The 27,887-nt window shown below is 40.0% G+C and overlaps 1 protein-coding gene across 1 annotated transcript; it reads left to right on the forward strand.

The window, feature by feature from the left end:
* The first annotated feature begins 689 nt into the window (after nt 1-689).
* Nucleotides 690-18,513, forward strand: KLF5 (KLF transcription factor 5). The gene is made up of 4 exons (XM_024753962.1): nt 690-1,256; nt 3,847-4,720; nt 5,707-5,766; nt 16,703-18,513. The coding sequence occupies exons 1-4, from the start codon at nt 1,005-1,007 to the stop codon at nt 16,879-16,881; spliced, it is 1,365 nt and encodes a 454-aa protein (XP_024609730.1). The 5' UTR covers nt 690-1,004; the 3' UTR covers nt 16,882-18,513.
* The last annotated feature ends 9,374 nt before the right edge of the window (nt 18,514-27,887 follow it).

The raw sequence follows: 27,887 nt of genomic DNA on the forward strand, positions 1-27,887 counted from the left end.
AAAAAAAAAAAAAGCTTTTATGTAAGGACTTAAAAAAATACTTGCCATTAAAACTTTTATTCAGGACATTCCAAATTTGCTTTGCTAAATGGATATATTCACTGCTAAAGATACACAGAGACAAGAGCTGTTTTTAAATTTATCACACCGCCCCTAGTTCTGCGCTAAAGAAAGTACATTTTGTATATTTAAAAATACACGCTCATTAAACAAAACTCTTCAAAACCCTAGCGCCCGCACCTAGCTGCCTTCTAGGTTTCAGCTTGAGTTTCAGGTCCTTGCACAACACCTAAGACCTGCAAAACTCTTTTTTCTCTCTAATCCTGGCAGAGAACAGTCCGTAGAGATCTCCCTCCACGTCTCCACCCGAATTCCCTCTCTTCCCCAGATTCCACCCGCTTCTTTCCTTCCTCCGCCCCCAGCTCCGCCAGCCCAATCTGTCAGAGAAGTTGTGTACAAACTGCGCTGCCGCCCTGAGCGCGAAGCTCGTGGCCCGAGAGGGGTGCGGTCCGCCCGGCGGAGGCGGAGCTCTGGGCAAGCTTCTCCTTTCTCATAGGCTAGCCGCTCCGGCCCGGCCGGCCTCGGGGCCTCGGGATTCGCCGGAGCGCTGCCAGTCTCGCCGCTGGGCCCCGCCCCCCAAGAGTTGGGTAAAATAGAGGCGGGCGTCAAGTGTCAGTAGTCGCGGGGCAGGTACGCGCGCTAGCAGCTCGCTCGGGGACACCGGCAGTGGCGGGAGCGGGCTCCGGGGGAGCGAGGGAGCGTGGCGGGGCGGGAGAAAGTGGTCGCCGGGAGGACATCGGCGTTCACGCGAGGCGGAGCGGAAGAGTTTGGGTTTTCGTGCGCGCCTTCAAAAACCGCGCCTGGTGTGAGCTGAGCGGTCCACCCGGAGCCTCCCCTCCTCCGCCCGCCGCCCCGCGCCGAGCTCGCCGGCCCGAGTCAGCGTGGGCGACGTGGGAAGCTCGCTCAACCCGCACCCCGCGCCCGGAGCCGACCCCCGAGTTCCCATGGCTACGCGGGTGCTGACCATGAGCGCCCGCCTGGGACCTATGCCCCAGCCGCCGCCCCCGCAGGACGAGCCCGTGTTCGCTCAGCTCAAGCCCGTGCTGGGCGCCGCGAACCCGGCCCGCGACGCGGCGCTCTTCCCCGGCGACGAGCTGAAGCATTCGCATCACCACCCGCAGGCGCAGCCCGCGCCGCCACAGCCGGCGCCGCCGCCCGCCGCCGGCCCGAGACTGCCAGCCGAGGAGCTGGTCCAGGTAGGAAGAGCTGCTCCCCTCCCTCCGCCTCCCTCCCGGGACTCGGGCGTGTCCCGCCGCTGCGACGCGCGGGCGACAGGGGCCGCTCCAGGCTGGGTCGCGCGTCGGGGCGCACCGCGGCCCGGGTCTGGGGGGCAGCCCCGCCCTGCCCTCCTGGCCGGGCACTCGCTTTTCGCCGGGAGAAGGTGGGGGTACCTGAAGGGGAGGGTCCAAGGGGAATCTGCCCTGGCAGCTCTGTCCGGGAAAGGGTAAGGAGGGAACTGGTGCTCACACGCACCTTAGTTGGTTTTCTTCCACTCGGGGGATGAAACCTCGTACCTCACGCCCTACTTCGCTTCAATTCCGCACGTCCTCTTAATCCCGCCTCCTGCCGCTGCCCCGGCCTTGAACTCTCCCCCTACCCACCCCCGTCCCACGCCGTCCCGGGTTCAGTGGAAACGCAAATCGGGGTGCTGTAGGGAGGCCCCTCGGGGTGCTAGTTTCATATCCCTTGGCGCAACCTGCTTTAGACGCTATCGTAGGGCTGCCTTTGGGAAACGGGAGTTGGGAAAGCTAAGGTGGTGTTGGAGCGCTTATTTTAACTTAAAAAGAAAGACAAAGAAAGACCGGGGGTTGTTGGTTTCTTCATGTGCGTGTAAATTTCCTCTTGGAGCCTCGATGAAAGCTGGCAGTTGGCTTTTACACTTGCCCGGCAGCCGAATTAGAGCAACCGCCTGTTTCTTTCGCCCACGCAGGGAGTCATATAGCCCAGAAAAAACTTCCCGGGACTTTTAGCCTGTCCCAAGGAAAAAAAAAAAAAAAAATTGGAAACATACCCACATGCAAACAGCTGGAAGAGCTAAAATCAGAAACCACTAACCACCATGGGAGCGAAGTGCACGAAAGGGTTTAGTTCGGTTTATTTCAAGACGCCTCATTTAATAGACCCTTGGTACACTGTGTATTTGCTACCCAGCTTCTGCTCCGGGAGGTCTGCGAGTGTTGCAGTGCTGTGAAAGGGCAGTGGCATTTGTCAGAGAAGTGACTCACAAGACCAGAGCGTTAATTTTTATTTTTAAATCGTGTCTATGCGGGAGACACGGTCTATATCCACACCGAATGATTCGGGGTCTGATTTGAAACACTTGAAATTAAGTAGTAGCAGAAAATGACTGTATTATTCACTGGTTAGGATACCGTGGTTGATCGTTCTATGAGCATCTAGTTTGGGGTGTTTTGTGTGTGTTTGTGGGTTTTTTTTCTGTTGAAATTTCTTTTCAGTGTAAAAAATTGTAGAAGTTTATGTTATACCAGGAAAGACGATAGCTGGAAAAGACGGAGGAGACCAGTTACAAGCTGGGTTGTGTCCTAAAAAAAAAAAAAAAAAATCACCGTTTTAAAATGATTTGGTTATTTGTCAGTTTGCTGCTTAGAAGACACGAGGATAAGGTTGAGCTTTTTACAGAGTGAGGGGGAATGTAGCATTGGCCCACTGAGGAGCACACGATAAATCTTTGGCTGATGACTGTGCTGGCGACAGGCAGCCTATCCCCACCCACGGGCCCCTTAGATACAAAGTGGGTGGTTTCCTAAAAAAAAAAAAAAAATCACCGTTTTAAAATGATTTGGTTATTTGTCAGTTTGCTGCTTAGAAGACACGAGGATAAGGTTGAGCTTTTTACAGAGTGAGGGGGAATGTAGCATTGGCCCACTGAGGAGCACACGATAAATCTTTGGCTGATGACTGTGCTGGCGACAGGCAGCCTATCCCCACCCACGGGCCCCTTAGCACCACTCTACCAAGGGGACGGTTTTCCCCTAGGTAATTAAAGATCTGTTTAAATAGGGATATGAATAGGAACATTTCATTATCATATTAACCAATTACAGAATCTGCAGATTAAAATCAACATTTAGATCAAATGGTGAAGGGTGAAGTTGGTTTGTTCTTTTCAGTGGATACTATGTTTTGCTCAAGACATTGTATTTAAGTTTCCACTGAACTATAAAATGGAAAAGGCACTGAAATAGCCAAGGAATATGTTTTATATTAAATATTTTAGCAATATCTACCCAAGCAAAAAAAAAAGGAGAGAGAGAGAGAAACTTTTCAATATTATGGTTAAGGTTTGCTGGGTTTTTTTTTTTCTTTCTGTTTTAAACACTGAATTTACCTGTATGACATGAACAGAATCAAGGTAATTTGGCCATATTACAATACTGTATTTCAGCTGCAAACTTAAATGTAATGGGGCAGGGAACCTTGCTTGTACGTGAGTGATGATAAAGTATATTTTATTATTGCATCAGAAAGGAATATTGTTTCTGTTTGCTTCCTTTTTCTTCTTGGTTTGTCTCTTTCACTTTTTATCTGGGGTTGATTGGGGGCTATTTTACCAAATACTTGTTAAACACAGTTTTGTAAGTTTTTGGTGAACCATTTTGTTACACAATTGACAAATAAACCAGATATGTTTATAAGCAACACTTAGGAGTTTGCCTTAGTACTTTTCATAAGGATTGTTGGGGGGAATTTTTAGTAAGCACAGTTTGTCCTTCCTGAGATGATGAATTGGGTGGATTATACATGTTTGTATCTCTTCTTTTTTAGACAAGATGTGAAATGGAGAAGTATCTGACACCTCAGCTTCCTCCAGTTTCTATAATTCCAGAGCATAAAAAGTATAGACGAGACAGTGCCTCAGTCGTAGACCAGTTCTTCACTGACAGTGAAGGGTTACCTTACAGTATCAACATGAACGTCTTCCTCCCCGACATCACTCACCTGAGAACTGGCCTCTACAAATCCCAGAGACCGTGCGTAACACACATCAAGACAGAACCTGTTACCATTTTCAGCCACCAGAGTGAAACGACAGCCCCTCCTCCGGCCCCGACCCAGGCCCTCCCTGAGTTCACCAGTATATTCAGCTCCCACCAGACCGCAGCTCCAGAGGTGAACAATATTTTCATCAAACAAGAACTTCCTACACCAGACCTTCATCTTTCTGTCCCTCCCCAGCAGGGCCACCTCTACCAGCTCCTGAATACACCGGATCTAGATATGCCCAGTTCTACAAACCAGACAGCAGTGATGGACAGTCTTAATGTTTCAGTGTCGGCCGCCATGGTGGGTCTTAACACTCACACCTCTGCCGTCCCGCAGACTGCCATGAAGCAATTCCAGAGCATGCCCCCTTGCACATACCCCATGGCAAGTCAGTTTCTTTCCCAGCAGGCCACTTACTTCCCCCCGTCACCACCAAGCTCAGAGCCTGGAAGTCCAGATAGACAAGCAGAGATGCTCCAGAATTTAACCCCACCTCCATCCTATGCTGCTACAATTGCTTCTAAACTGGCAATTCATAATCCAAATTTACCTGCCACCCTGCCAGTTACTTCGCAAAACATCCAGCCTGTCAGATACAATAGAAGGAGTAACCCCGATTTGGAGAAACGACGCATCCACTACTGCGATTATCCGGGTACGTGATCCTACCTGGTTGAAGCATCGATGTGTATTTAGTGTGTGTTTGTGTGTGCCTTTTTACACGGGAGAGTAGTGCTTGACAATAAAAAAAAAAAATTCACCTACTCTGTTCTTGTTGCATCCCAGTCTCTGTGCCTTACCCAAGTTTGTAACCATTTAGTTACCTAGTGTTTATGTGATGTGTTAAAAAGTCTGGAATATTTGGAAAAAAAGATTACTTTGGACTTTTTTCTCTTTAATATTATATACCTTAGAGTCTTGCTACATTTTCTTTGTTTACCGTAGCAATCTAAATTGGAGTTCTTAATTCTACATTAAGTACTCTGAAAAGGGATTACTTAAGTAAGGTAGGGGAAAATAAGGGGTGGGAATGAAGAGTAGATTGCTACAAGACAGAACTATCTACAGAATAGATTTCAAGGTTGGTTCTGATAGCATGTGAACATACGCTCATTCTTGAATGAGATACGTGGCTCAAAATATAAACTGATGACGGTTATGAATATATCTATAAGTTGCTGGCATAAGCTAGTTTATGATTAATACAGGGTATAATTTATTATACATGATATGGCATGACATACTAAATGAAAAAACAAGAAATGTGGGAGTACAGAAAATTGCAGTCATCTTGCATAATGGTTTAACGTTGTCAGCTCTAGAGCCATTAAAATTTTTTAAATCACTGAAGTATGTGTTACTAGTATAAAGCACCTACTGGTATAAGCACACATTTCCCATTTGTAGCTTGGCTTGATTGCCTGCTCTCTTTCTGCTAAAGTGATACATAAAGCAAATCACATTATACCTTTAATCAGGTAGTAGGGGAGTATGCTTTAAGACATCTCTTAAAATTGAAGTTTCAAATACCTCCTTGTGTGAGAGATTTCTTTAAAGCCAGATTTTAAACACTGAGTCATCAAATGTAAAGATTGCAAAAGGATCTCCAGAATGACACGCTGTTCTTCTCCTTTATTTTAGGCTGCACAAAAGTTTATACAAAATCTTCTCATTTAAAAGCTCATCTGAGGACTCATACTGGTATGTTAATTTTCTTGTTAATTCTGTGAGTTTTGTAAGCAGTGTTAAGTGGTATTCATCCTTTAAAAGCCAACACGTGGTTTGATCTCTTCTTTCTTCTTTCAACTTTTACTTTTTTAATGGCCTACCTTTTCAGCACTGGCCTGGCTCAAAATTCAGTTCAGTGAAAAAGTTTGGTTCCAGGAAGGCTGACGTTCCCTCACTAAGGCCTTGCCCTGTCACCTCACATAGAATTAATTGCTCGCAAACATAAACAACGAAGTTTACTAATGGATTTTAAAACTTTAATGGCACTGCTATTCCTATCTTGAAGGAAAAAATGTAACTCATTTTCTCCCTCTGCAGCAAATCAGTTGGCTTCTATAAAACTATATCAAACACTAAAACCTTTTCTATTTAGCATGTAAAGCATAACTGCTGAATACATTATCTTTAGTTTCACCTTAACCTAAAATATCTGCGTTTAGCATGTTTTCCGTGCTTGGTGAAAGGGTCGAAATTGCAGAGTATTAAAATCAGGCAAAACTGGGGCCATGGTTTAAAAGTTACTCTACATCCTACCCCAGCCCGTATTTTATACATTGGAGAGACTTTATCTTTATTCTAGCTTATATCTCATCCGTGTCTAACATGTTTAGCCCCTATAATTTTGTGAATACATATCTTGTCAGATCTTTACAATCATTTAAAAATGCTTTTTCATTTTAAAACTTTACATCAGAACTCATTTGAGGACGAAACGAGGTGGCAAGCTGTAAAAGCCTCCAAGTACCCAAAGTGTTTGCAAATATATAGGTGGTTACTGTTCGTGATTTTCTTAAAAGGATAGCCCTAAAGGGAGGAATCTATACAAAGTGATGTTTTGGTTTTTTTTCTCTCAGTAAATGCAGCTTTAACCTAAAGTTCAGAGAATAAGTTTGCTAATAAAAGCAATGACTTAGCAAAATGTTTTATTCCATCATTGCTATGGAAACCAAAGTATTCAACAGTTCCTTTGAATGGGTTGTTGGATTAGTCTGAGGACTTGAATCTCCCCAGGCTGGATGTTACTATGGAAATTGAGTTTTGATAAATGAAACAGTTATCTCTTAACTGCTGCATTAAAAAGTAAAAGCCTTTGAACAAAGGTCAGTGCTGAGATCGAGCTCTAAGAGGAATATGGCTGCAGACATTTTGTATGCACGTTAGGAAGTATTACTTGACATCGCAGTGATAAACACTACTTCTTCAAACCTGAATAGTGTTGGTGACAACGTGGTAGATTCCAGGGCTTTCTGAGCAATTGCTTTTAAAGAAAAGACATCTTATGTATTTATCAGTGAAACCAATGGGTTAATCCGGCCCAAAGTTTTTGGATAGAGACAGATTGATTCTGTAAAAGGAAAGATCCTACCTCAGCAGCCCAAAGTAGAAGTTGTATTTATAGTTAAACAAACAGCCATTAAGCATATAAACTCAACCTGAAGTTTTCAGAATACATATGACAAGGCCATGAAAACATTCCCTATAGAAATACTAAACTATCCTTTATGTGTTATATATTAAGGAAACATTGAAAATGGGTTTTTACTTGAATTTTGATTAAGGAGAAGAGGAAATACCTTCAAAACTTCTGAACGATTGTTTTATTTTCCTTTGAAAGTCCTTGAAACAGGAGATAGAAAGGAGAGAACACGTTTCTCCTGAGGTTAAAGTCTCCTAATAAAAGAGGAGGGTGATAGTATATAACGATGTAATCAACTGCTTATTGCAGGGATGTAGTCAGAGCATATCTAAGTGGCCTTGCAACCCCTGTCAGGGTTTAGTGCTCTGAATGCTTATACCTAGGATTCTGGAACTTGACCTGCTGGCAGAGAAATTTAATAGTGGGTTGTCTTAACAATGCTCGTACTTAAAAAAAAAAAAAACAAAAAACAACTAAAAAGAAGATGTAGGCCTAGTTTGGGTCCCATGCATCGACTTTTTCACCAGATCATAAATGTGTGGCCATCGACATCTGATGAGTGAGACCCTGTAATCCAGTTTAATAAAGTTTTGTTTGATAGCCTTTCAGATGCCTTGGGGAGGGTTTGTAGCAGACTTGTTCATCTGGCTAAACCCGTTCTTGGGTAATCATAGAGCATTGAGGTTGTTTTCTCCTCATTTCTAGTTTCTAGACAATGCCTTTGAAAATTACCTGTGCTCTCTCATTGCATCCTCCCCTCCCTGCCTGTTGTTTTTTAATGAATGTATCTGAAGCCAGCGAAGTCTTTTTTTTTCTTCTTCTTCCTTTAAAGGCCCAGGTATTTCTAAGTAACTGCTCTCATGTATTAGATTTTTGTTTTCTTTCTGTCTCCCGCCCACCCCCTGCCCACCTCCCCTGACAATTTTTTAGGGGACTTTTAAAAACGATTTATATGGGAAGGTCGATCTTGTTTTTGATATCAAAAATAAAAAATGACTTTTGAAATGATTGCCATTTTGCAGGCAGAATGTGAAGGACCCTAGGATTTCTTTGCAGTATAATTGTGTTGCTTTAAAATGTCAAGTTACCTTATGTTTTAAAAACGATTTAAGCAATTAAAACAGCCTATGCCTGAGTTCTATTTAATTGCATATTCTGGATTTTTAGATTGCAAATGCTTCTTGACTTAAAAATTGAACCTAAGGAAATAGTCCTTCCAAAACAAGACCTTTTTAAAAAAATTTGGGATGAAAGAGTAGAAAATAATCAGTTTCTTGAACCAGAAGTCTCATAGCATTCAAGTTTTTCTAAGTTTATACACTTCGATTTCTTTATTCAGAAAGAATATGCAAATAATAAAAAGTTCTACATATGGGTAGACAGGATACCTGAAACGGATGTTTCCTCTTTTCTAGGGAAAAAACTGTTTCACTTAAAAACATGCTACATCTTTATATACATGTGGTACCATACTTATAAGCCTATACGGGTACCCTTAAACGTGTGTAGGGGTGTTTGTATGTTTTTTGTAGTGTGTGTATATACATGTCATGCTTCTGGTTAGAAATAATTATGGCTGCTTCTAGGCAACAGTGTCAAGATGTGTATATTTCCAAATAAAATTATTTGCACTCTTAACAGCATTTAAATTCGAACATTCTACTGAAGTTTGTGTAAGCCTCATGATGTGTACAAGGGGCTTTACCCATTGCCATCATTTGAAAGCTGCTCCCAAGCACCTTTTTAAAAAAGAGATTCACATACCATTCTGCCCTTACAAATCAAGGTGACTGTTAAACTGATTCATAAATCAAAAAGAATATTCTGCTGCAACCAGCAGTATGTTGTTTCTGCTCATACATCTTACTGTCTTTAATTTCGTAGTGAAGATTTTAAAAACTTCTGAGCACAGGCTTGGGGCCAAAATATAGGAAAAGTTAAGACTATATATAACAAAGAAAAATTTGCAAGAAATTGAAAACATTTCTCATCATCTGATACTGGTTTCTTGAGTGTGGAAATTTCTTTGAAAATTGTGTTTACACATTAGTAAAAAGTACTTACTTTCCAAAGAAAGAGTTTCAGAAGTAAATAGTGAACTCTGAATACAGATGTTTGAAATCTGAGTAGTTGTAGTCACATGTATGGCTGTGCACTTAACCCTAGAGTATATACTAAAGCAGTTGGGAAAAGCGGGTATGGTAACATTTTAAGGTCCTTTGTCAGCTGTCTGGAGCCGGGCAGAAAACGAGCATCTGTGCAGAATCTGAGCAGCACACGCACTGGGCTCCAGTATCCCTTAGACCCAGACTCTGCACGGGCTGCCACGTGGGGACTAAATGACCCCAGAACGCCCTGCCATGGGTTGACAAGAAAAGGACCGTTGGAAACACCCCACAGAAGAAAATGGAAACATAAATAACATAACAACACAAAATGGACTGTGGGTGAAGCACTGTCCTGTTAGAATCTCACAGTGAGCTGTATTTGGGATCCCTTGTTTAAGAAAGAATTTCACAGTAAGCCTTGCAAAGATTTTGAGCCCAAGCCTACTTGTAAAGAGACTAAATTCCTATGTTCTGCCTTACTTGCTCTGTAGAACACTTTCTTTTCTAATGACATTTATATTAAGATGTTACCATGAATACTTTAAAATACAGAATCTCTGCTAGAGATTTATTGCTAAGCATTGATTTTAGTTTCAGTTTGGGTACTAAAAAATCCTTAGGTATAAATTCCTGTCTAGTTCCTTGCTCTACACTTATTATCCATTAAATATATTAGGTATGGATTTTTATTTTAAAATACTGACCATGTTGATAATAAAGGTATTTTGATTTGTAGCACTTCCCCACAAATAGAAAACATTCATAATGTTCTGAGCATGAGTTACTCCTTTTGTGGAACTGTGGGAAGTGGTAAAACACTTAAAAAATATAGGAAGGACTTCATTTCCTTAAAAGATGATTTAGAGCTAAAATCAGCGTATGATTGTATATATGGCCTTAGTGGAGATCATGCAGTTTGGATCTAGAGATCAATATTGGTTAAATGTGTAACCTGTGTTATCTATAGAGGCGAAGAAGTTTTGCAGCATGAAATTATTTAGTGCTCAGTGATTTTTTTGAGTCTATATTTGAAAACTATGCAGGAAAAAGTATCACATTTAGCCTGTGTTATATGTTACTAGTTAAACATTCTTAAATTATTTTTGTTGGCAGCTTTGAAATTTATTTTCTATATTGACAATTGCAAGTTAATGTAAACAAAAAAAATAGTGGCTTAAAGAGATTCTCTGGTTCAGACCCCTGGAAAGGTATTTATGAGCGTGAAAGCTTAGAAACAATTTCTTTTTAATGACTCACTGGGAAGATTAAACTTTGCTTTTGGGACTTGTTCTTTCATCCGAAAAACATTTACATAGGAAATTGATTAAACGTTATTTTGAGATGATAAAGCTTATGGAAGGTTAAGAAGTATAATTTGATTAAGTAAACGTTTTTGACTGATCTTGTGGAGGATCCAAAGAGAATCTCTTCTTCCTTCTGTTTTTATAAATTAGTGGGAAAAGGTGGTTCATAGATGGATTAAATAGAATTGCTGAAGTTGAGACAGAAACAGTTAGCTGTGAAGGTAGTGAGAATGTAGTTTTTTTTAAAGTAATGGTTTAATCACCAAAGGTTTTTACTTTGGCAGATATTTTTAGCTCTATAGAAAGTAATAGTTGTTGACTTGATGAGCTACGTCTTTTCAGGTGAAAGATTAGAAACAAAGTAATGTCCTACTTCAGTAAGTGTCTCTGTAGCAGCATTCCTATTCTGTCAGCCTGTATTATTTATATTCAAGGATCTTTAACAACTCTGATTAAGGGTGAGTTACTGTTTTAGAAGTACACCATAGGTAGCTTTCATTAAAAAACATCGGGGCAAAAGAAAATACTTTTGACTACTTTATAAATATAAACATTTAAGAGTTGGGAAGAATCTGCAGGTCAAGGTAACCACGTTAAGTGCAAATTAAAGGAAAGGATATCTAGTACTCATTCAGTGCTAGAAAAATGAAAACAGAATTTTTCTGGTTTGGTTAAAAAGGAGAAGGTAAAATATTTCACCAAGACTTTGCTTTTTTTTAAAAAAAAAATTCGGTTTGGGCTCTTATTACAAGAAGGTGAATCTGAATGTTGTCTTTTTGTCAGGAGACTCAGGAATTGGTATTTCATTAACACTATCAATGATAGAGGATGTTTTTGTCCAGAACCCCTAGGAGAAGTAGCAGAGAGGAGCTTAGGTGCCTAGAGATTGGTCCTGCTGGGGTAGAGTTATCCTGTCACCCAGGATATCACACCCACCCCTGTCCCCTTCAGGTGTGGCAGTTCCCCGGCTGCCTTTGGCCAGCACTAGGGGCTCCACAACTGCTTGGTTTTCACCAAATCCAGTCCAGTTCTGGAAAAGAAAGCTCATTTACATAGTTGATTTATCCTTGGACAACTTCAGGATGGATAATCAACTGATTCTGAACATGTCCTTCTGAAGAGGCTAAAAGTACGGTTCTCGCCTAAATGTACCTTTAATCAGATTACACTCAGTGGTCCTCAGCAAAACAGAACCAGGCAAAGCCCTGCTGCAGGTGGGTTTGTAGAAAAAAAAGACACAATATGGTGGCCTCACACTAGATGCTTCCCTGTCTCTTATACCTTCCCTCCTTTTCGTGAATGAAAATTCCCAAGTTGGTCAGCCTTGGGCCAAACGTGATTAACCAAAGGTGCATGAGGAGAAGTGAGGCAATAGAAGACAGTCTCTGCCTTTGAGGAACTTTCCTGGCTAGTTAAGGAGTCAAAATACAGCTATTTGAAGCCTTCATTCAGCAATATCTGTGCCAGTGTAAAGCAGTCATTTAAATCACATTTAAGTGATGATGGGGATATAGAGAAGTGGAATAATTTCTCTTGGACTGTTCAGAGGTTTTCTAGAAGGAATCAGGTGAGTCCGATTTTAGAGATACACACACACAGGGAGAAAGAAGGGAATTTCTTAATATATCCTTTTAATTAGCCTCCTTAAAGTGAGTATGTTATTGACAGGGATACTATATCAAGTAAACATTAGGTGCATTTTGCAAATACTGGCAATACAGATCTTTGAAATGAACTGCCTACCCTTCTGTTGCCAGGTGTAGGAGATGTTCTGCAATGACCTTTAGTAAAAAGATTTTTAATGGAAAATTACTGACATAGATATATAGAAATATGAATTAATGAGCCCAAATCATCTTGCTTTATCTGTTTTTTAAGATACCTAACATTTCCCTATGAGTTCATTTAATCTTGGATTAAAGCTTCTTTTTTTTATCCTTTTATTAGAATGTATACTGTTTCAGCTCTAAATTCCTTAAGTCGCTAATGATGGGAAAGATCTAATTATTCTTGAATTGCATGAAAATATTTTCCTCCTGAAATAAGAGCTCATTTTGAGCATCAAGGACTCAAATTCTAAGAATTAAGCTTAAGTATTGACTATTGAAATAATTTTATTCCACTTTAACAGTCAGAATAGAATATGGATGTTAAGCTCTTTGAGGCCAGAGACCAAGTCTTATTCGTTGTGTTTTGCAAGTCGCTTGGTACAGGTCACACTCATCAGTACAGGTTATACTCTACTTTACTAAACATTGACTTGAATTTTGATGATTTTGGGCCTCTGTCAAACGTAATTGATTGGATTTATTTTTTAGCCATCAGGAAGGAAACCAGGTACACAAATTTGCTGTAACAAAAACGTTACCTAAGATAACTACTGTAAGATAAATATTGCCATCTGTGATATTTTTCTTTTGTTAGAAGAATCTGTGTAGAACATTCTAGGGGAAGGCCTTGGTGTGAGTCTATTGAGTATGTTCAGCAGAGCAGAGAAACTTTTCCCATTCTATTGTGGTAGATTCAAAAGTCATTTCTTAATCTATTCAGCAGAAGAAAAAACATCGCTAAAGACTTTTCAAATACTTTACAGACATGTTCTGCTAACCCACTGAAGTTCCTTTAGCCTGAGGTAAAAGAGAGCCGTCATTAGGTGATATTTGGGGATTGTCAGTCCCAGCATAGAACAGCTCTCAGGACTCCACAGGTCCTGAAAAGCAGATCTCCGCCCAACCAGGGATGGCTCAGTCGGAGTGTGTCCTGTGCTTCAGACCGTCTGTGATTTCAGGCCTGCTCTCAGTCCATTAAGCTAGTCATTAACTGACCTTCACAAGTGGCTTCAGAATCTTTAAATAGAGGTGAACAATATCTTTGTGTTCCTTAAATCATTCATATAGAGCGTGTATTAGTGTTTGCTAATGGAGGATGTAGGCAGGACATTGAGGAAAAGTGACAGGCCAGGCTTCTGAACATGGAGCTCATCATTTTGCTTCTGACTCCTGGAGGTGTTGTGAGGATAAATGAGATACAAGTACCTGAGTTGGGAGTATGTGCTCAGTGTCTGCTTCTGCCTGCTCCCTTCTTCTACTGGTAATGTTTTTGCTTAACATTAATTGACTTAATCAGTATGGACCCATATGTATGTGTAACTTAACAATTTTTTAAAAGATCAGGGATTTCTAGTAAAATAGTCCTAGTAATTTTAAAAGAGAATGAGAAAGTACATACTTTATTTGAGATAATTGAAGCTTGTTTTACATGCTGTACAAATTTGTCACTTTTTTTTTCTTTTTGCCTTTGGAAAGTTTCACATTAACAGCATGAGAACTTAAAAATACAGTTGATGTTGAAAGAGCTTAACTAAATATTTTAAATTGGTGGTATTGGAAAGAGATTCTGTAAAAATCCAATTAAACTTTTGAAAGCTCTATCTTGTTGAAATAACTTAAAGGAAGTTAGTTTGGTTTCCCAGAAGTACTATGCATAGTGTTTCTGGCTGAGGAAGAAAGGCCTGAATCTGCATTTGGCCAGAAATTGGGTACCAGTTTCCTCTACAATGTTTTACTTGAGCCGTGTTGACACTTGAACAAATCCCGTAGAAACTGCCTCAAGTGGGGAATAGTTGTCCTTGCTTTTATGGTGAAGCCCTGGCCCCATAACTAACGTCCAGACAGTGGTAGTATTCTTGGCTGAATAATCTATAGATACATATAAATTGAGAGCAAACCCCCAAATGTTTTAGGAATTTTCATGGCTACCGTTTTTCAACCAATCAGTAAAGTAAACTTTAAAAAATACTGATGCAGTTTATTGCTTCCTAGCCAGTAAAAATAGTGAACAAAAAGAGTCTAGTGTCCCTTGTTTCTTAAATAAACTTTGAAAATTCAGTTCTCTTGCCATTTAATTATTCAATTCAAAAGACTAGAATGACTTCTTTTAAAATTGGGGCACTTTAGGAATTTTTTTCCTTGCCTCAGACATCAGAAATAACTTTCTCTTCCCATTAAATGACAGTAAAGTATTTAACCAACATGTTTGTTTTTGTGATTTATTTTTCACGGGGAACAAAAACAAACACTTGTGTGCAAAAGGTTAATTTTTTCTGTTTGATTTACATCTGGCATTAAGACGTTTCTATGTATTAAACAGATTACATGTGAATATAAGTGAAAGAAAAGTGGTTTATTTCTTGTTACTCAAAAGGTTTAAGTATATTAGCTTAAATTCTTTGAATTTACTCTGAGGGGGAAAAAAAACACTTCAGGTATTGAGGTGTGCATTTTTTTTTTTAATGGAGCAGTAGGAACCTAAAAGGGACTTAAAAACACAAAAAATAATCTGTGTCTTGGCTCAGAGGCAGAGGAGAGGAGAGGCGAAGGGTGGCTAAGGGGTGCACACCACAGGCGTTGAAAGGAAATCTCCTGGGAAGTAACTGGTACAAGATTCAGAGGGCTGCTCTGGCCCTTCCATCTTTGTCCTTAATGGGATTTTGTTCAGGTGTCAAGAGTGGTTATCAGGACAGCAAAAATACATTAACCACGAGCTGTGGAAATCTCAGTTGATGTGAACAATGTCTTTTAAAATTTGGACTCAGTTGAGTAATCTTACAACTTCCTGAATATGATCCTGCTAAATCAGGCAGAAAGGTAGTTGGATTTCATTGTGGTACTGAGTAACCAGTGTTCAAAGCACCTCTTCCCTTGCAGAAGAAAATGTTTTAAGGAATTTAGGAGTTTGGCTACTCAGAGTTTTAAAATGCTATCCATATAAAACTCAGCAGTAAGCCAGCAGTACTTTAATGTGCAGATTGACTTCACAAGCTCTCATCTTAAACAAACTCAGGGAAAAATTTTCATAACAAAATAAAGCAAAAATATAGGAACTACTAGTGAATGCTCAGTGAGAAGTTCTTAGGTTTGGGGGTTTATTTAGAGGAATACATGATCTTAATGAAATAGAACTAATCAATTCTAAAACTGGGAGTTACGACTGCCTTACAAATAGCAAGTAGTTTTTTTTTTCCAAAAGTGACATTAATTTTATTTGTATATCAAAAATATGCAATGATGCAGGGTAATTGCATGAAGTCAGAAGCTGGTCTGGAGTGAAGGGTAGCAAAGGCCTTTGCTAGACCATCTGGGAGTTTCTTTGGGTGCCACTATTGGCAGAATCCTTTTGGGCTGCCAATATTGAGTAGTTTTGAAAGATTAGCAACCAGCAAACTTTAGACAACATTAAGAAAAATACAGATTGCAAGGGATAGGGCAGCGGCTCATATATCAATTCACCATTTAAGTGAAGAGAGCTGTGAAAGAACAGGAAGATTGAATTAGAGGCTTTTCTATGTTACACATACAAGCTCCATGAGGTCAGGCATTTTTGTTTTATCCTAGGCATTCAGGACGGTGCCTGGCATATAATATGCATTTGGCACGTCGTTGACGGAGTGAATTTTGCTTTTTGGCTCAATGCATTGCAGAGGAAAATTAAATGCATTTATCAGCAAATGTTAGAATTGTTGTGGCTGTTTCATGACCCTTCACCAAAGTGAAGTTATTGGTACCAGACTTTCTGATCTGGTTGAGGAATTATTAAATAGCAAATGCATAAAGCTTTAGCACCATTCAACTTTACTCTTTTTCCAGCTTTGGTTTGCTTCAGTCTGAAAAATGGGAAGGTGTGTACGTATGTGTACTGGAGTGAATTTCAAAGAGCCAGTGCCCAGTAGTCCATGTTGGAAAGCCATGTGTTCAAGCAAACTGGCTTACGTGCTGGACGTTCCAGTGTGGCTAATTCAGAAACTTTTAGGACCACTTTGTTGAAGTAAAGGATCTCAGTTGTGGTCCATTAAGTTTATAGTATTGATGGACAGAATACTTTTTCTCTCTGTAATTAAGTGCTCTTCTGCAAAACAGTGACTCTCTGTGCTAGATGACTCGAGGGGTTTTTAGTTCATCAAGGAGTTCGCACACTTCCCTCCTCGGAGCATGAGTTTGAGAGAAACGCCTTAGCAGGCAGTACTGCCTGTGTCCGTGTTCCGAGTCACCCCTTCACCTCTTCCTCTTGGTTCCTTGGCACAGGTGAGAAGCCGTACAAGTGCACCTGGGAAGGCTGCGACTGGAGGTTCGCGCGCTCGGACGAGCTGACCCGACACTACCGCAAACACACGGGGGCCAAGCCCTTCCAGTGCGGCGTGTGCAACCGCAGCTTCTCCCGCTCGGACCACCTGGCCCTGCACATGAAGAGGCACCAGAACTGAGCTGCCGCTGCCGCCGCCCGCGTATCGCCTGCCGCCGCTCCTCCGCTCGCTTGGCAAAATTCTAAACTACAAACTTAACTATATAGAGAAAGATGAAAACGAAAACAAAAGACTGGAAATGTATATTTTGTATATTTGAGAAAACAGGGAATACATTGTATTAATACCAAAGTGTTTGGTCCTTTTCAGAATCTGGAATGCTTGCTGTAACCTGGCTTCACCCAGGCAGATGCCAATCATCTCAGACAGGCAGCCTCATCTCAGTGCGGATCGGGCGTGCAGGGCGTGTTTGCAGTGTTCTTCCCAAAGCACCACCGTTTAATGTGACAGTGTTTAGTAAACAAGTCAGTTGGCAGGCACAGGAAGTCGGCTGGATTGTGTGTCAAGATTTTACTTGACATCAGAGGAGTTTTTTTCAATACTAGGTAATTCTCTAGAGGTGCGCAGCATACCTGGCAATTCCAAATAGCCATTGAACAAACGTTGTTTTGTTTTTGTTTTTTTAAAATATGAGTTGCCTATATTTGCTCTTCGAAATTTTGTAAATATGCAAATCAGCTTTATAGGTTTATTACACGTTTTCTAAGATTCTTTTGGGGGAAAATCATAAATAATTCTTTTGAAAATAACCATGAATACATTGACAGAACCTGTGGTAAGATACCTTTTAAAACCTTACCAAATTCATTTCTCTAGGGGGAAGAGATAATAATCATTCAAATGAACTTCAAAAGCAGATTTCATGCACTGATTAAAATCAGATTGTTTATTTTAAATACGAGCGACATTTTGTATGAATTGTGAACTCGAGCTAAAAGACAGTTAACAATATTCAAAAATTAAACCTCTTACAACAAGCTGAACAGTATCATTTTTTAAAAAGACGGACTTACATAATTTTCACATGGCAATGTTGAGTTTATGATGTAGTTTTTCGTATATGGAAACATGGAATTTATGATGCAGGTTTCATATATCGAGATGTTTGCTCGTGCAGTACAGTTGGTTAAATGCCAGTTTATGTCGACTTTGCATGTAATATACAGTGAGACACAGTAATTTTACCTAAATTACAGTGCAGTTTAGTTAATCTGTTGTTAATACTGACTCAGTGTCTGCCTTTAATTATAAATGACATGTTGAAAACTTAAGGAAGTAAGTGCTACGCATATGCAATATAAAATAGTAATGTGACACTGATGCTGTCAACCAAAGGGCAGAATGAATAAGCAAAATGCCAAAAGCGGTCTTAATGGAAATGAAAATTTAATTTTGTTTTTAAAATATTGTTTATCTTTATTTATTTTGTGGTAATATAGTAAATTTTTTAGAAAATTTTCATAACTTGATAAATTATAGTTTTGTTTGTTAGAAAAGTTGCTCTTAAAAACGTGTAAATAGATGACAAACGGTGTAAATATTTTGTAAGAGGCTTCAAAATGTTTATACGTGGAAACATACCTACATGGAAAGCATAAGTTGGTTGCTGTTTTGCTTCTTTTTCCCTCTTATTTTTGTATTGTGGTCATTTCCTATGCAAATAATGGAGCAAACAGCTGTATAGTTGTAGAATTTTTTGAGAGAATGAGATGTTTATATATATAAATGACAAATTTTTTTGGAAAATAAAAAGTGCCTAAAAGATTCATGTTGTGCCTTCCTTCTTCCCCTACCATAGCAAAAACAATGAACAAATTCCTTTCTCATAGCTATATAAAAGGGTCTGTTTTATGTGGGCAGTTAATAAGAAAACAATTCCCACTTTGAACCAGTATCTACTTTTGTTTAAGACAAAAGAGAGGAACTTGTTTTTACAATATCGGAGGTATAAAGGGAGGCATACTTCATGAATGCTGATTTCTTTAGCCCCCCCTCTGGTCATTACACAGACACATATTGACTTTACCTTTTCAAGATCATTAGTTGAAGACACTGTGGAGCTAACTTGTATATAGCCTAGTTTTGTCAGAGGTAAACAAAACAAGAATTAGGGTTTTAACTTTTTTTTCCTTTTTAAAAGAGAAAGGGAATTTCCAGGTGGTCCAGTGGTTAGGACTCCACCCTTCCACTGCAGGGGCCCCGGTTGGGGCCTGGGTTCGATCTCTGGTTGGGAAACTAAGATCCCGCAAAGCGAGCGGTATGGCCAAAAAAAAAAAAAAAAAAACACTGAGATGATTTTAACCACTAGCAACAGTACACCTTGGTTTCTAATGCCATCTCCAATAAAAAGAGCCAAGAGTTGCTCCTCGGAGAAATGGCTGATTCTGGGACTAGAGTAGGAAGCATACAAGGATGCCTGGAGCAATCTTACAGCAATGAGAAGTAAGCAATTAAAAAAAAATTCCAGGACTTCTCTGGTGGTCCAGTGGGTAAGACTGCGCTCCCAATGCGGGGGGCCTGGGTTTGATCCCTGGTCAGGGAACGAGATCCCCCGTGCTGCAACTAAGAGTCCGCATGCTGCAACTAAGACCCGGCACAGCCTAAATAAATGTTAAAAAAAAAATTCCTACAGTGATGCTGGAATGTCAGAGCAACAATATAAAATAGGATTGGATTATAACCCAAAGTATAAAATACCCATGAGTCCATGCTAATATAAATAAGTGAAAATATAGGAAAGAGGTCTGCAGAAGAATTCCAAACAGTTTTTGTAGATCCTCCACCCTCAGAGATAGAACATAAGTCCCGGCTCGCTTTAAGTGCAGGTTGCACAAGGTGACTTTATTCCAAAGAGTACAATATGGCCAGGAGGGGAGGTAGGATCACTTTACACTTAGAGAAGCCTGCCAGACACCCTCAGCAGGTGATCAAGGTCCTCGTCAACAGCATAAGTCATGTTCATAGTGTATACTCTTGGTTTGATGTTATGAAAATGGAACTTTGCCTTGTGGTCTTCCTCCTAAAAACACATAAGCCCAGTCTAATGGTGAGAAAGACATTGGACATCCCAGTTGAGGGACATCATACAAAATATCCAACCAGTAGTCAAAACTCCAGGTTATGAGAAACAAAAATGTGAGAAGCTGTCACAGCCAAGAGAAGCCTAAGGAGACGTGACCCAGTGTAATGTAAACGAAATGGGATTCTGGAACAGAGAAAGGACGTTAGGGGAAAACTGAGGCAATCTGAATAAAGTATGGAATAGAGGAAACTGGGGGTTGGGTATACGGGAACTCTGTATTATCTTTGTAGTAGTAGTTTGATAAATCTAAAGTTTAGAGCATCTTTATTCCTGTCCTGCCCCTAGCAATTATACTCCAATAAAGACGTTAAAATAGATAAAGCTTAGAGCAGAAGTTAGAGTGAAAGTTTAAAGTTTAGAGTGAAGGAAAAGAATCAGTATCACTATTATATATTTTCAATAAGTGGGAAAATCCCTGATGGGAAAATAAAGTGAAATTGCAGTTAATAATTTGGCATCGTAAGTTTATTCAGCCTCTCTCATTATTGGACCCCTCATTCTTCCCTGTCATTCAAGTAACAGCTAGCTCAAGAATACCACACATCCGTTCCCTAGGCAGAACCTCATTTTTCCATGGGTGAAAAACATAATTTCTTTGGCTTAAATTTATTTCTAGACATTGAGATAGAAAGTGAGGCTCCCAGGTTTCTGAAGCAAAGACAACTCTATGTCTAATGACAAATAAGAGGTGGGTCAGTATTCAGCTGATAATTGTAAGAATTAAGTTTTCTTGTGCGTAGAAACCTTCACTCTTGCTTTGGTTCCCGGCACTTAATTGTATTCAGCTCTCTAACACTTCAATACCATTTTACTCCAGATTACAGAGCACATCTGTTTCTAGTCTGTCTCCCTTTCTTTATTCTCCTTTCCTCCCTTTTGTAGGCTGCCCTTTCTCCTCTCTTGCCAGCTACCTGTTCACGTCCTTGTCTGCCACAGCTCAGTTCAGATCCTCAGTGGAACTTCCTTTGCATTTGGAGACATTATGACACTTCAGCATTTGAATATTTTCCAACTTCTATCATATGTGTTTTTCCTCCTCAGATTGTCAGCTCCTTGGAAGAAACACCACTTCTCAGATTGCCTTTGTATTTCTGCTCTTTTTGATTGATAAAGCAGATGTCAAAAATGACTTTACGGTGCTGTGTGAATTGGCTTAAGCCCTGCAGGGGTTGAGTCCGTCTGATGTTCACCAAATTTCCTCTTCATGTTGCCCTGTTGATACAGCATTGGTGCTGGATTCTTGATAAGGTGTGTGACTGAAACTGTGATTATAAGGTGAGCAAGCAGATAATACCTTGTGAATTTTCAAACATTGTGAGTGAACTTTCAAAGGGAAAATTATTTTACACCATTGTGCCTAACACACTTTCAAAGCTGCAAGCAGTTTATTTACTGATCATTAGCATATCCATTAAATAAATGTCTGCAGTCAAACATAGTCTGACCAGTCTTTTGGTAAACAAGCTACCCCATCTAGACAAAAATTGATGACACCAGCTTCCAATTAGCCAGAACACAATGATGTGATTTGACGTTAAGTTAGTAATGCTCTGAGTTTTAACTATCTTCAGTTAGTTTTTTATTCTCCCTTCCACTCCTTGCCCAAGTTATCTTATTTTCTGTTTTGCTTCATGTTGTTGTTTCATTCTTACGTTGCAGCTTGTGTTAAGTGCATCACTTCATGGCATCCAATTAGAGAATCCTTAGATAAGCATGACTTGGCCTGCCTACATAAAAATGTTCTTTAAAATCTAGCTAGATTCCTTTTCCTATCTGCAACTAAGCCCACCAGAGCTCTTTGGATTAACTCATGGGCCATAACATAACAAAACAGGGCTTTATTCCCCATCACTAAATCTGGTCTCTACTTTGAAGTTAACCAAATTCCATCTTTGGTTAGATTCTTTACTGCAGTCTTAAACTAATCGATAGGAGACCCCCCCCCCTTTTTTTTTACTCATACCAGAGTTATCGGTGACAAAACCTGGCAATTATTTAATACTTATTTTACAATGACTATTACGAAAAAAAAGCATAATAAATTACATGAGAGCTATGTGTGATTAGAAGAGTTTGCTACATGAAAACTCAGAATTTCCCTTTTTCTTTGTAAACCAGCAATCTTTATTTCACCTATCACTCTCAGTGCCTCCCACCCCCATGAAAGCATTTGGGGATATAGAAATGGTAATATTCTTGAACCTGAATGTAAAAGCTTAATGCTATTTGGCAACCAAAGACATTTGAATGATGATATATATGAAAGGAATTGAGTGGGAAACTAAGAAGCTCATACAGACGTCTAGGGAAAAAGTGGTAGATTATATGCATCTGATTTTGCAGCCTCCTAAAGCCCCACTAAGATGAAGAGCCTTTTCCCTTCAAGGCATAAAGCTATGGGGCGCAAAGGAAAATAGAAGTACCAACAAGCTTGTGGGAACCGGGAAAAGCTAGACAGAAGGAGCAACAAGCTGGGCAGAACTGAAAAAGCTAAGTCTGAAAGTAATTGTGGAGAAAACTAGGAACAAACCTAATTCTAATCCCCAGGAAAATCCCAAAAGATCTCAGGAATTTGTAGACTCAAGGACTTCTAAAAGTAGAGCCAAAATACAATTGTTAACAGTTTGTCTAAGAAGTTGTTAATTACCTAGTCCACCCCCCTCCCCCCTCCCTCGCCAATCCTGCAACTGCCCCCAAGCCGCCACCCACTCCATCATCAACACCCTGAATAGGGCATAACCAGCTAGTCCCCTCCCCAGCAGAAGAATGGAGGTTTATCTGCTTATTCTCTGGAGAGGGTAAAGACAAAGAGGGCCTCTAAATTAGTAGACTACAGGCCCAGTTGTGGGGAGGAGTGCCAAACAGAAAATAGGAGAATTAAATAAATGTGCATGTTGGTTGTTGAACCAGTTCCTCTTCTCTTCTTTATTTGGTTCCCAGAATACTGGAACCAAGACTTTATCCTCCAGGCAGGAGACTGGAAAATTCTTCAGAGTGGACCAGCCCAAGAGGAAAGATCTAAATGTACTGAAAATCCCAAGTTCTCCAATAATATGGCCCAGCCAGATCACTCACAGAGATGGCTACAGATGGTTAGCCTCACACATATACTCAGAGCTTCCAGTTTTTGGTCCCTCACTATTAAATATTAATAAACAACCAAGAATTACCAGATATCTGTGGAAATGATTTAACATGAAAGAGAGAAAACAAAGAAGAGCACCCTGGAGAAGAAAAAACTATGTGAGATAGGTAAAATATAAAAACAAAACAAAACTATTATTAATAGCCTCAGAGATATAAGAAAGATATCACAACTATGAAACAAACAGGATGCTCTGAACATGCAGAGCAAAAAATTAAAATTTGAAATATGAGAGCAGAAATGAAAGAATCAAAAGTAAACAGAAAAATGCAAAAAAGATAGAGTTCCAGTCTAAAAGAAGATAAGTAGAGTTCTATCATCTAACAATAAGTCCCAGAAAGAGAGACTAGAAAAACTGGGGGTAGGGAGAGACATTAAGAGAATAATTCAGGAAAATTCCTTAAAATCAAAAGACATGAATTTCAAGAGTAAAAGGCTTTGATGTCCTAACACACCAGTGTGAATAGATATACATCTGTATGAACTTTCAAACCCTGGGACCAAAAATAAGTTCCTAAAACTTCCAGAGAGAAAATAAGTCATATATAAAAGAAGCTGAAATGCTTCAGACTTTTCATCGGTGACATTGGAATCTAGAAGATAGTGGAGAAATGCCTTTTGAATTCTGAAGAAAACTGAGTTTTAATCTAGAATTTTATAACCAGCCATACTATCAGTCAAGTACAAGGGAAGAATAAGATATTTTTTGGACATGCAAGTTCTCAAATTTTTTCCTCTTTTACCTTTCAGAAAGCTGCTGAAGTCTACACTTCACCAAAATGAGGGAGTAAACAAAGAAAGAGAAAGTTATGGAATACTGAAAATTATCTGTGCATGGGACCCTGTGCAGATGAGAAGTGAAGGGGATCCTCTGGATAAGGTGAGAGAACAGGTAACCAGGCCAGACTGGAACCAATTAAAAATCTCTGGGAGATTCTTCTCCAAGATATGAAATTGATGGAATATTGGATACATCTGAAAGTCTTTCAAGGAGATTTAGGCCAGAGGTTGACAAACCACAGCCTGAAGTCCAAATCCAACCTAAGGCCTAATTTTTTTCCTGCCTGTAAGCTACAGAGGTTTTCTTTCTTTCTTTTTTTTTTTAAATTATTATTTATTTTGGCTGTGCCGGGTCTTAGTTGCGTCATGCAGACTTCTTAGTTGCAGCATGCGGCTTCTTAGTTGCAGCATGTGGACTCTTAGTTGCAGCATGCATGCAGGATCTAGTTCCCTGACCAGGGATCAAACCTGGGCCCCCTTCATTGGGAGCGCAGAATCTTATGCACTGGACCACCAAGGAAGTCCCTACAAAGGGTTATTTACATTTTTAAAGGGTTGGATCAAAAAAAATGTAGCAAACTGTATGTGAACCAGAAAACCTAAAATATATACTGTCTATCTCTTTCACAGAAAATGTTTGCTGACCCCTGATTTAGACATCTGGTGAAAATTTGGGGGGTTTAATTAGAGATCTGTGTATAGAAAGCCAGACAAACAGAAATTTACACACACACACACACAATTGCTGATTTCACGTAAAAGAAAAGGTTGTGCAACTGAAGAGATGGTAAAGCAAACGTGTTATGTAGAAATAGGAAGGAGAACATTGAGGACTGGGCTAAAATAGTTGAATGTGGGTGTCTCTAGGAATGGGGTAATGGCAGAAGGAGGGAAGGTGGGATTATTGATTTTTCATTAAAAAAGCCTTGTAGGGCTTCCCTGGTGGTACAGTGGTTGAGAGTCCGCCTGCCAATGCAGGGGACACAGGTTCGTGCTCTGGTCCAGGAAGATCCCACATGCCACAGAGCGGTTGGACCTGTGAGCCGTGGCCGCTGAGCCTGCGCGTCCGGAGCCTGTGCTCCGCGACGGGAGAGGCCACAACAGTGAGAGGCCCGCGTACCGCAAAAAAAAAAAAAAAAAAGCCTTGTAGAAGTATTTAACTTTTAAACAATTTAGCTTTTAGTTTGGTAAAAATTAACAGGACCAGAAGAAGGAAGGGGAGGTAAGGGGGACAGTAAGTACATAAGAAAGCATGAAATGTGTACCCCATTGTTCCTTTGGAAACTGCTGGATAATTCTGAATGGTTGACTCTGTCCCTCCCCTGGCATCGAGCCCACCTTTGGTAGTTTGATGAGAGGAGGCTCAGTTTCTCACATGAAGGTCTGCATAAAAGACAAAAGAAAACTGAAGAAGTGTAGGTTTAGAAGGAGGTAGGTATAATAATATTTGGAGGTTCTTTATTATACAAAATGGTTGAAAGTAATTTGCATTGAGGTACTAATACTGGGGTGTATTGTTTGTAAAGTACAGAGATGTACAAGAAGATACTGTTATCTTGAAAAAAACGGCACAGGGAAAAATCATTTTTTCCATTTCTGAATTTTCCACACTGGGATTGGGACAAAGTCAATGCTCAATAAATGCACATTGACTAAATAAAAGAATCTATAAAAATACCTCATAAAGATGGAAGAAATCTTAGGTACATTAGACCAAGAAAATTAGGGTGATTTAAATCTGAGTAAAAGTGGTCATGAATTCTCACCAGAAATTAGTAAAAAGCTATTTTTCTGTATTACAGTCACAACTGTCTTGAAAAATTCTATTACTACATAATAAGATTCAAGGCTACGTCTGAAATATTTGGGATTTAAATGAACTTGCCTTGCTGAGTACATTAATTTCTTTTTTTTAAATTGAATTATAGTTTTGTTTTGTTTTGTTTTGTTTTTTGCCACTCTGCGCGGCTTGCAGGATCTTAGTTCCCTGACCAGGGATTGAACCTGGGTCCCAGCAGTGAAAGCACTGAGTCCTAACCACTGGATTGCCAGGGAGTTCCCAAACTATAGTTGATTTACAATGTTTCAGGTATATAGCAAAGTGATTCAGTTATATAGACATATAGATAGATTATATAGATAGATAGATGTATAGATCTACCTATATATATTCTTTTTCAGATTCTTTTCCATTTTGGGTCATTACAAGATATTGAATATAGTTCCCTGTGCCATACAGTAGGTCCTTGTTGTTTATCTATTTTATATACAGTGGTGTATATCTGTTAATCCCAAATTACCAATTTATCCCTCCCCCCCTTTCCCCCTTTGGTAACCATAAGTTTGTTTTATATGTCTGTGAGTTTTGTACATTTTTTTAGATTTCACATATAAGTGATATCATATGATATTTGTCTTTGGCTTACTTCACTTAGTGTAATAATCTCTAGGTCCATCCATGTTGCTGCAAAAGGCGTTATTTCATTCTTTTATATGGCTGAGTAATATTCCATTGTGTGTGTGTCTGTGTGTGTATGTATATCTGTATATCTATATATATAGATACAGATATACATATATATATACCACATCGTCTTTATACATTCATCTGTCAATGGATATTTAGGCTGCTTCAGTACATTAATTTCTTTTTTTTTTTGAATTTTATTTATTTTTTTATACAGCAGGTTCTTATTAGTTATCTATTTTATACATATTAGTGTATACATGTCAATCCCAATCTCCCAATTCATCCCACCACCACGCCCTGCCACTTTCCCCCTTTGGTGTCCACTTGGGCGGCCAGCATCTTTGTCTCAGGTCTCCCTGGACAGAGAACTAACCAACAGGAAAGTGATATTGCCTTCCTTTTTTGAAAAAGCAGCTGTTTGTTTTCCATAACCACATCTCTATAAGTACTTTATGAGGTGTGGCCACCATGCCATGATTATCGGCAACAGAGAGTCAAAGAGAACACGATAAAACAGTGACCAGGAAAACAGAGTATTGTTGAAACAGGGAGGGGTCAATTCTTGGAAAGGGGTGGTCCAGATGAACCTGGTGTCAGGTGATCAGGCCTAATCTTATACGTCTGGTGGTCACAGCCGAAGAGTGTGATGAAGACCAGGCAGTGTATCAGATATAACCAACACATACTGTGTGCAAGGGTACTGTCCTGGGTCTTTTTTTTACACACATTACCTACCTTACTGTAATCCTATAATGGGCTTATTATTACACCAATCTGTAATAATAAGATGAGGAAAATAATGCTCAGGAAGAGTAAGTGGTTTATTTTTCCTCATGGAAACATAGCTGGTAAGAGACAGAGCTGGGTGTTCTGACTTCGACTCCTTGACTCTGAAATAACAAACCCATCGCAAGAGTCACGAGACTCACCTTAAGTCTAGGGCAGCCCATCAGAGTCAAGGAACTAGGGAAACTGGACTTGAGGTAACTTCAGTTCATCTAGAGGGCTTCCCAGTCTCCCTTTGGGGCAGGAGTCGCTCCAGGGTGCAGCGTGCCTGGGCCTGTCAAGAGTAGTAGTTGAGTCCTGATAAGATAAAGCAAGTGGATTAATCTGCTTAGAGAGAAGCGCAGATTCTGACTGTGTCTTGAGGAGGAGTAGTGGAGAATCAGAGCTGCCATGTATAGGAACAGACCCCAGAGCTTGGATGGGCCTTTAGGGAGTGTTTTGTCCACTGACTTGAGAAAATTATCCAAGCCAAATAACACCAGCCACTGTCGAAGCAGAATGACAAGTACATTCCTTGAGATTATACCTAAAGGGAAGACAAGAAGAAAGGAAAGTGGGGATGTTCCCAGGCCTTTGATCTTGTCTACCTGACACAGGCCTCTCGTCCCCCACCCACAGACTTCCTGAGGCAGGAAGTGGTGACATGGCCCTGGGTTTGTCAGCCCTCTCCTGCTCTGAGTCATCAGGATTGCTGGCATAGTTCTCCAGGAGATCTCCAAGGAGATAATTCACTCCCCTTTTAGGGGCTTGGCATCAGTGGCAAATCACTCGTGAACTGCCAGACTTCCATCCAGTGTGAGATCTCCTCCTTGGAACGTCTCTCAGGGTCCTTACAAGCAGTATCTTCTTTCTTCTATTAACAT

The sequence above is a fragment of the Neophocaena asiaeorientalis genome, unplaced genomic scaffold (assembly GCF_003031525.2).
Source record: "Neophocaena asiaeorientalis asiaeorientalis breed wild unplaced genomic scaffold, Neophocaena_asiaeorientalis_V1.1 scaffold212, whole genome shotgun sequence".
Taxonomy (NCBI): Eukaryota; Metazoa; Chordata; class Mammalia; order Artiodactyla; family Phocoenidae; genus Neophocaena; species Neophocaena asiaeorientalis.